This window comes from Phytophthora infestans, genomic scaffold (genome assembly GCF_000142945.1).
Source record: "Phytophthora infestans T30-4 supercont1.60 genomic scaffold, whole genome shotgun sequence".
NCBI classification, from domain to species: domain Eukaryota; phylum Oomycota; class Peronosporomycetes; order Peronosporales; family Peronosporaceae; genus Phytophthora; species Phytophthora infestans.
The window spans coordinates 426,457-436,669 of record NW_003303699.1 but is presented as its reverse complement, the minus strand read 5'-3'; the positions used below and the strand labels follow the sequence as shown (position 1 = coordinate 436,669).

Below are 10,213 nucleotides of genomic sequence, written 5' to 3'. Positions count from 1 at the left end.
TTGAAGTCTTCATAGTAGCAGAAGATCCGAGCATCACAGTCGTCGATAGAAAGGTCCAGCTTTAGCTTCTGGCGAAACAGAGGGCACGAACTCGTTCTTGAGCGTGCGGCACCGTGCCTGCACCACAGCAAGGACCTCAGCGTAAGTAACCGAGCCCACGGGATTCTTGAGCACATAGGTGGCCATATTGCGCAGCGCTTTTGGTTTGATTGAGTCCTTTACAGTGGCCACCACGTTTTCAAACGTTTCGCCTGTCATCGAGCAGCGGTGACGAATCTTAGAGGCGTAGCGCTCCCACTCACGATACCATTCGATTAGGTCTGCATGGTCCCATTTGGATAGTTCTGGGGGACGGATGGCCTCGAAGATTGGCTGAGGGACTGACATCTCGACGTCGCCATCGGAGTCCATCGTGTAACGCGATGCCGACATGTTGAAGTTGTTCGTACTTAATGCGAGTCCTTGAATTCGCACTTAGTCGAGGCTGCCCAGTACGGACTTGGCCAGCAGATCCCCGGTCGATACTCGCACCAAAGAAAGAAATTCAGACCGATGTCTGGGATCAACAAACTTGAGCTTAGTAAAGTGCAAAGCCAACTTTGTCGCGTAACCCAGGTGTCCCTAAGAAGGAAAGTTTATTAATGATCAAACAAAGGCGACGACTTGAAAACTAGCTCCTCTTTCTCTGGGTTCAATGCACAGGCAGTGGTGGACACGTGCCAGCGCTCAGTGATGACTTGTGTCGCGTGCCCGAAGTCCCATGCGGCCTCAAGCCGTTATCGCCTTCACCGTTCGTAGGTCTTGAGCCACGTGCATTCCTTCCCCATTGGTCCTCTGCTCGTGTTTAGCACGAGCTTAAGCTGAAGGGACTCCCAAGCTTGATATCCTGCCATAATCAGGGCGACACTAGCGCCACAATAATATTTGTGAATAACCTGCGCTTTGAGCCTGCTGCCACAAATCACATCACAAACGAGCTTTTGTTCATGCCGGACGCCTGTCTCGCTGCATTCACAAGTGAGATTTGCCCCCGACATCATTTCACCTGCCCGAACAGCCTATGCGGCCGTTGGCAACTGTATTCTGTGGTAAAGGCTGCTGGGAGCTGGACGTCAAGGCACGTTCCTGTATATCTGTGTACTGAACGGAAGTAGACATGGAAGCATTTGATTATATATTACGTCCACCGACTAGACAATAGTACCATGGTTTCCCTGTATGTACTCTGTATAGATATTATCCCTTCTTCTTCGGTCTTCTGCTCTTGTTGGAACAATGAAGACTTCGTTTTCAAGCTGCCTGTAGCTGAGAAAAGATTTGCATCAAGTAAAACGTGTGGTACTTTTCCCAACAAGTCCATGTTGGCTGCTGGCAGAAGTACGACTTGAAAGCGGTGGTGTGCACGATTTGGCAGAGACTAACGCAGTGAAGCGTACAGTGATCGGTCATAACGGTGGGAAACCGGTCTTTCCACTGGCACACTACGCAATGTCGGCGTCGCTTCTTCTTGTCAAAAATCTGCTTCAAATTTACAAGTTTTTTTTGGGCTACTCGCTACTTGATGTACTTCCACGCCGCAATGCCACATAGATGATACTTTGATTGCCGTTACAACGGCCTCCCCACCCCGGTGTGAGCAGAACACCCTGCTGTTGCTAGGCGCTTCCATCCATTTGCCTGAAATTAATTCTTGTGCAAGTTGTGCAACGAAAGACCGGTGTGGGTTGCGATTCTTGGTCATATCGATAGTCAGCCTTCTTGACATGTAGGTTTTTACACGGGCAGCATGCACGATTGCCATACCATGTTTTTTATATCACTTCTTAAATATGTGGCCGTCTGCCAGCGAAAATCGTCCGCGCGATGTTGATCCAGGCGATCGACGCCTTGCATGTTTGCACTGTAATGAGCTACACAAGCTAGAGCATTGAACGGCTGCAGTTGACTTTCGATTATGCGTGTAAGTGCTGTCTCAGATGACTTGTCAGCATTTGAAATCATTTTTACTACTGCACTGTCGTACCAAGATACTGCAATCATCTCATGGTCAGCCGGTACTCCTTGCTGATACTGCCCACGGTGACAGTCATTCTTCTTTAGGACGACGTGATGCGCAAAATGCAGGCTATTTGCGCGAATGGCCCCACGACCCGAGAGACCCTTGAGGCGCAGCGCTGCAAGTAGCTGAACTGGGATGTAGTAGCTATCGGCGTTTATATCCCGGTTTGAATGAAAAAGAGACCGTTCAACCTCCATCACTTGTCCACGATAGCTCGTTCAACGCTTGCTGCAAGACATCAATTTATTGTGAGGCAATTACGCCTTGTAGACGCTCAGAAAAACCACTGGCACAATGGACTCGAAAGGGTTGATAGCTATCCACGATGAAGCGTAGCAAAGCGTGTAAATCCTAAAATGCTGTTTGCCCCCCCCCCCCCTCCCGGCTTCATAGGATTATACAGTATCAGTCGCTGACCGAACTTCGTCCTGCACGCGACATTAGCCTCGTCACGTGACACATCTCTGCCAACCTCCACATATTTTCCATCCGTGATTTTCAACATATTTAGAAGCGACCTAATTCTCCTGGCCGAGCCCACATGTTTTGTTTCTTCTGAAATGGCAGCTACACCCGTTTGTCGAAAGTGTTGGTCTGTTCTGTGCAATAGCGGCTCAGTTGTTGCAATTGCCACAGTTGCTGTTCCTTGGTTGAATCCGCTTTGTCGCCCATCCGCTCCTGACGCACTTCCATCAGTGTCAACTGGTGATGGCTGAGTATATGGGCCGCTCTGCTGCGCGTGGCCTCTTGAGTCGCTACTAAAATTGTCAGCTTGGCTGAATAAGGTATATGGCTAAAGCAAAAGTGTTATCGTAATAACTTGAATCTGCTCAAAGACATCACTGGATCAAGACCTGCATGATGGCCTCCAATAATTGAATCCTTAACCTGCTTTCCCCAATAATTGGCTTTCGCCTTTATCCACCCCTTTCAAATAGAAAAGAGCTCCGAAGAAAGTCATCAATTCTTGTAGCTTGAAAGGTTTGCTGGAACCTGTACGCTTACCTAGTTCTGCAGCGCGATTTGTTTGTTTGATGTAGAACCTCTATCTAGTAGTAGACTGGAGCAAAAGCAAAAAGGCTCGAAGTTGCTGAGTGCTCAAACAAATGTTGGAATTGAGGTCATTTTTTGTCTTTGTTGTCCCATCCTGGTGTTGGTATAGGTCGGAAGGTCCTTCGACGTGCGCAACAAAGTTGAAATTCATATTTTTGATGCTCTCGACTTCAGGCATTGAGGATGGAAGAATTACTTCTGGGTTATATTGCTCGTAGTTGCCATCAATCTCTACCAAATCGCTATCATCATCCACAATACAGGTTTCAGTACTTTCAGTCTGACAAAGCGATCTCCAAGGTAGCCTCGACGGTGATGCCAAAACTTTTTTATAATTTTCCATGCCACGCTGATCAACACTCATGCTGATCCATTTGTCTGCTTTTTGGAACTGCGTGTCCAGCCAATGGACCAGAAACAATCATTTCTTCTTGTCAAAGTGAAAAACACGGCCAATAATGTATGCACTCCCTGCGTCGTCAAATAGACGCTGTGACAGCCATGATTCCTTCACTGGTGAGAATGCAACGATATTTTCAACATAAAGCTGCGGTAGCGATGCTGTTGTGAACGGGGGTGGCAGTGCAATGGTCGCACTAGCCTCAGATAGTGTGGGCACTGACGATCCAACAGGCTGGCTTGGCACCACTTCTACAGTAGCTGTGGCTACACGCATCCTCGCCACTGAAGTTTGCATTTACCAGCGCTGCTTCGCTGTCTTTCTCGTGGCTGTATTGTTTCGTGGAGTACCGGTGGCTTGTGTTTGGGTCGCTGTGTATGATGATCTCGCTTCACTGAGGCCCTTGCCTGTAGACCCCGCGTGAGATTTGAAGGCTGAGCTGGCTGCTGCTCTTCAACTGTGGTTGGCTGTTGAACAATATGGGCACTAGACGTGCGCGCAGACTGCTGATGCTGGCAAGGAACCGGTGCTGCAGTCGTGGTTTGGACATGGAACCCATGGATTCCATGATGGACTGGTTGAGCGTCGACGCGAAGATTTGCACGGCTGATGTGGTGTCGCTCGTCTAGCTCAGTAGTCGTTGACGAACGCGGTATTTCTTCCTGATCTACATTCACTACAGTGAAGTGGGCACAGGCCTACACGTCGAGAGCGGAGTCGATGCCGTCCATTTCGCGATCTTCTTCAATCGCTGCTCAATTCTGAGCTGCTACAGCAACATGTACACTGAGGTCAGTGTTTAATCGAGGAAATTAATAATTTAGATGAAGATGAATTCCCTGGTGGATTTTAATACAGACAACGCCGGCTATAGTGGAGATGTTTGGACTGTGACTCAGACGGCTCTCTTATAAATGTTTCGCAGTTGTAAGAGAAAAGCTATTATATGTCTCTCCTATAAATGTTTCGCAGTTGTAAGAGAAAACCTATTATATGTCATCGAAACATACGATGTTTCATGAAAAAGCGGTAATGGACGTCAGGCGCTTCGAGGTGATATCCATCGTCCTGCAGACATCGACAACCTTTTGCACTGAGTAATCATGATAACCATGAGCAAACATGAATACCTGTAGTTTTTGGCGCTGCTGCCAAAGCCTCCGCGTGTGAAAATGATGTCTCTTCGGCTTCATCACCGGAGCTATCACTCGATGACTCCAAGCTTGCGTCTTTCGCTGTCCAAACTCTCGTCGATGTTATCATCGATGACAATGTAGCTTGACGCACTCATTGCATCGTCTAACTTCAATCTTGATATAATAAGCACGTCGAGATCGCCAATCTCTGCCTCGCGGGAAGGCTCGCTGTCTTGCTCAACACTCGCGCTCATGCTTCCTGGTACAATCCTTGTGTGCCGCCAACAGTATTGCTCAATGACCACTGCACAAACAACTTTTTGTATTTGAGCTTAAAGTTTCGGATAATACCAGCGTCCATTGGTTGTAAGTGAGATGTCGTGGTTTTCGAGAGAAAGTGAATTCGAACGTTGTTCAGCTCAATTTGGGCATGGCCCGGAGCATTGTCTACAAGCAGAAGTAATTTGCGTCCGTGCATCTTCAGATTTATCGCTCGCACCCACTCCAGAAATACTTTGGTCGTCATCCATGCTTTGGTGTTCGAAAAATATTTAATCGGGGTATCATTGATGTTAACCTCTCGAAAGCACCGCGGTTTCGCAGCTCTGTTGATCACAATTTTTTCAGCTTCTTGGTTCCAGAAAGGTTACAGCACAAGCCAATGCTAAGTCTTGCTTTGTCCTTTTTTCTTCCTGCGATCGCTCTAGTCGCTAGTGTTTGACTCGGCAGCATCCTATAAAACAACGCTGTTTCATTCATGTTGAAGATGTCGTGCGGGTTGTACTGATTAAGCAGCTCCATTAGAACCGTACGCTGCTGGCCAAGATTCGCAGTGTCAACCGATCCTGCTTCGCCATGCATGATGTGCAGGGAAACGACATGGCGGGCCTTAAACCTCTGAATCCAGGACATCGTAACGACCTCCCCCCCCCAACTCGCTGGTTAGCCTTCGCTTGCAGAACGTCGTCAGACAGCAGACCATGTTCCTCTTGGTTATGGACAAAGTCCAGAAGCTGGGGCTCGGTTGTCACGTGCTGGGGTTTGCGTTTTTTTTCTTGATATTGCCGTTAGGTGTGGCATCAAGAGGCTGGTTCACAATTTTCCCGATAGTCGAAACACCAATCCTCTTCTTGAGACGTGTAGCCACCCACTGCTGGAGATCGACGTGCTTGAGACTGGGGTTGGCGAGATGGTGACGACGCAGCTCGTTCTTCTCGTAGACCGTGAGGTGTTGAAACCATTGTCTGCGTTCGTGTTTTAAAATGAGTCACGTGGTCCCCTCTCTTATTGCCCCAAGGGGGGCTCTCTTACACTCGAACAACCTTATAGCCGGATTGACTTCATTTTATCAAGGCACTCGTTATTTTGCCCGAATAGGCAACACGTGACAGGACATCCGTGCCAGAATTGACCCGACAGGCATGCCCGAATATGCCCGACTTAGCTAGAGCCGGAGGGTCATCTAATGAAGTGTCCTCGAAAATATACGTATAGCCGGAAGCTCATTGAGAGAGCAGAGCAGCATGTAGAGAGAAGAACACACGTGTGTGGCATTCTGACATTTTGCTATTGCATGCATAGCATCCAGGTATCCATCAAATGAAATTGTGGCGAACATCCAGCACTAGTCTGCATTAGAAAAATGAACTAACTTGTTATTGCTAAATGCACATGCACAGATATCTATAGCGCACGCAGATACTGAATCTCCTTTTTACTCAGCAAACTAAGACATTCGGCGCCACAAAATATCTCGAAGGCTACTAGCATGTAAATCCCACAGTTGTAGTTATCGACTTGCACTCCGAGATCACTTTGGTAGGCACGGGTTCGATATTTTCTTGGGACGAAATCAGGTAGCATCGCCACCAACTTCTCGGCAAGTGGTCGAATATTGGCCCCGTAGGTGGAATTCATCGGGTCGTAGATAAAGACTTCTTTGTGTGAAAGATCCATCATGATTGAGCACCAGTGATTCTTTCCACATATCACTGGGATCAAAATTTTCTCCGTGGTCACGTCAAGGAAAATATTGTGCGTGGTTTCAACAGAAGCGTGGCCATTCATGACGTTCCCAGTGAGTCCTGTGTCTACCGCAATCACTTCGGCCCTTGATGCGAACAGATTCGACATCAATATGTCAACTGAGTTGTCGCCCAGTGCAGATTTCCTAACCAGTTCCAGTGCTTCTGCCTGCGTCAGTAAATAAATGCACGTCTTAGTAAATAGTATTAATAAAGGTGTGTCATACAGAACATTCATACCTGAGTCGAAAGAAGCGGGATGAACTTCAGCTTCTCAATAAGATTGGGGTCTTGATTGACTTTGAAGCACGAGGGCATATGGAGAGGGAAGTCGACCGTTTCGATTCAGCTAAATGCCTTCTCCACAAGTATAGTCATCTTCTTTGCCTTATGCCACATTTCATCACACCCAGTGTCTTTGTAGAGAAGGTGCCGACACCAATAACTTTCACCACCACCATTGTTTCACCTAAGTTACCCGCACCCTTGTCCGACCGCTTTTTTCTGGGAGCGGAAACTTTGTCGAAACACTTCTTAATATAATCGGCACGAAATATGCGCATGATCGACTCGCTTGGTGTCACCTGTTTAGCTGGAGGTAGCGTCGCTAGTATTCGAGCAATCGGGGCTTTGGGACTTTTGGTAAACTCAAACAACTTGAATCTGGAAATAAGTGCTGCTGCTGAATCGTGGTTGTCAAAAGTGTACTGTAAGTTTGCCAGGCTAAGCTGTGATGCGTACATTTCCGAGTCAATTATTTCCAAGCGTCACCGTGTTTTTCCGCTTGTGATCACACCACAAATCTCGGCATGCGTCCCAATTCTTGACAAAGTAGGCAATAAACGGGTGTCGTTCACGCCTCGGTAGTGTTTCAGCATCGTTTGAGTGCATACCATGCTCTTCCAGGTCTAATCCCGACCCTTGCTCAAGTTGCCCATCTAGACCCGTCCTGTGCCCGACTTGCCCAACAGATTCAGACGCCGCATAGTCTGAAATCTGCTTCCCCATTTCGCTTAGATGATCCATATACTGGAAATGCTTCACGTTCTCGGTCTCCGTCTTTGCGTAATGCAGTAGGCTTATAACACCTCGTAGCTGCTCCTTCTGCCATGAACTGAACCCGTAGTCGGACGATGCTATTTCTTCTCGCAAATATTTAAGAACGTGGAACTGGCAGAGCAAAATAGCAACGTTGGGGAAGGCCTTCTTCAACACTGACATCTCGGTGAAGTCCTTGTCAATAAGGATACACTGCAACTTTGTCCATGCAAAGTTGTTAGCCTTAAATTCCTCCAGCGCTGTTAGCAACGTCGGCCATCGCTCGTTCTGTAGCAGAGAGTGCTGCACAAATTGACCTTTTTCGAACGTATCGTGGGCCATGAAGGAGAAGACCTTGTACCTCGAGCGATTTGTCCCGTGCGTCGCGTCAATCAGAAGGACTTCTGGAAATTGTTTGAAGAGAGACCGCATGTGTTTTGTTTGAAGAGTAATGCACGTAGCAATTTTCTACCATGACAATTGCACAATTTTCAGACAATAGATAAAACCAATTATAAATGTAAAAAGTACCTTTCCATCCACTTCATCAACGAATATACGACCGACATTCCCGGGCCGGTAACCAAACTCTGACATCCACGTCTTCATCCATTTTGCGCTGGAAGATGGTCCCTTTCCCGTTTTCACGATCCTTCAATTTCCGAACTAGATTTTGGACGTCCCTGAGCAGTTGGGTTGCTGTCCGAATTATCCTTAATAAATTTAAAAATACTCGTCTTCTTAGCGCCCGCCTTTCGGAGTTCATCGACGGTTTGCAAGGTTTTGTTGGGGATGGAAACGCGAGCAGAAGAGTGCCCCGGGAATGCATATTCAGATAGCCTGTGGCTATGCTCCTGATGACACTTCGTTATCTTGACAGCAAACCTCTTCGAAACTTTGTCGACCACTTGGACGCACGTATTGATCTGTGGGACGTTAAAGACATTGGTGCAATGATTATGATTCCAAACGTGGCCAACCAATTCCAAGCATGCCCAACTGAGCCGAAACTTGCCCGACTCAGCCAGAATTGCCCAACTCAGACAGAATTGCCCGATTCAGCCAAAATGGGAGTGTTTTAGAGCGTTAAGCCAAGGTCTAACCTGTGCATTACAGCCTCGGCTCGAGATTCTTGCCGTGGTCGTTTGCTAGTCGCTGTCGAGAAATATTTGCCATGATGAGTACAAAACAAAAGTCCGAGCGTACTGTACCCACTCAACGGAAATTCGAGGTGCCTTAGATCTCTGTACGTCCATTTTGGCGTTTCGATCAGCCGCATTGGTGTTTGTACGCATCCGAACGAAAGATCTACACAATATAGTGAGTATTAATGCGCTTTGAAGATGGCTGTTAAATGTGCAAAGTTACCTGGAACGATTGCGCTTGGTACACCCTGAGATAGTCATCAAAAGCTTTCCACGACTCGAATTGGGTCTGTTTTGGAGGTGGAGCGATAACAAGCTGTTGCTCAGCTCCATCACTCGCGCTACTAGATGTGCCGAGCATCTCGGGTCCATTGGGACATGGAGACGGCTGCCACTCACGCAAGAATCCGCTTGACTCATTCCCCTCGCTGCTGTCACTCTCGTCCGCAGCTCCCAGTGGGCGCTTTTGCGCGCTACGTGCCTGCGCAGCCATATTTCTCCCGCTGGTGCCGCGCGTTTTGACTGGGGGGGATTTGTGGCTGTGAGAAGGTTTGGTATTACGCTATACGCTCGGCGGATGTGAAAAAAATCAGCACATCGGAGAGGAGTAAAAGATCAGCTAGGTGTAAGTTTGAAGACAGTCCCCATTCGGGCAAAATACTCACTTCCTTTTATTAAAGCCTCCATTTTGGTCTAGTCTTTACCGCTCTTACACTCAAACTTCTCTTATATTCGGCGCCACTATAGCCGGAGTTGTCTGTACTCAAGTCCATATGGGTACCTAGGTCGTAGTATCGCATCGTGGCACTCACGATCGAGGCTGGCTTACCCGATGTGAAGCACTTGAGTCTCAACAAGCGTCTCAAGTTGAGATGCTTGTTGATAATATGCAGTCATAGTATTGCTCGTACTTTGGCGCCAGCTTGCCAGCGTAAAACATAGCATCTATCGTCGTTGCCTGTTGTACTCACGTCACAGATGCGAAGCTCGGACTCTACGGTCCAGATGGCTCCTTCTGGTTTTTTTTTACAGTAAATTATACTAATCTAAGTCATTCGCGAAAGGGCTAAAGTCGTACAGAGTTTAGGGTTTGTAGCTACCGGTACGATGTACCATCATACAGTTCTCCTTACTCATGATATTTTATTCCTGATGGAAGGTAATCTGAGGCAAGGGATTACAACGGAAGGGGTGTTTGTTTTATCCTCCATCCTGCACCATGCGCCGCTCGAGTAGACTGCGTGGTCGAGAGGACGCAGGGGTAGCCTCGGACATCCTGGCCAAGCGACAAAAATCTGGCGGTAGCGGAAACTCGTCTGCAGTACAGTCGATACCTTCGGAGCGTCGACCGACGTGGG

At 47.7% G+C, this 10,213-nt stretch overlaps 1 protein-coding gene across 1 annotated transcript; it reads right to left on the bottom strand.

The window, feature by feature from the left end:
* Window positions 1-618: 618 nt before the first annotated feature.
* PITG_17611 (uncharacterized protein) lies at window positions 619-1,158 on the bottom strand (the record flags this gene model as incomplete). The annotated part of the gene is made up of 2 exons (XM_002896443.1): window positions 619-906; window positions 1,046-1,158. The coding sequence occupies 2 exons, from the start codon at window positions 1,156-1,158 to the stop codon at window positions 786-788; spliced, it is 234 nt and encodes a 77-aa protein (XP_002896489.1).
* Window positions 1,159-10,213: the final 9,055 nt, after the last annotated feature.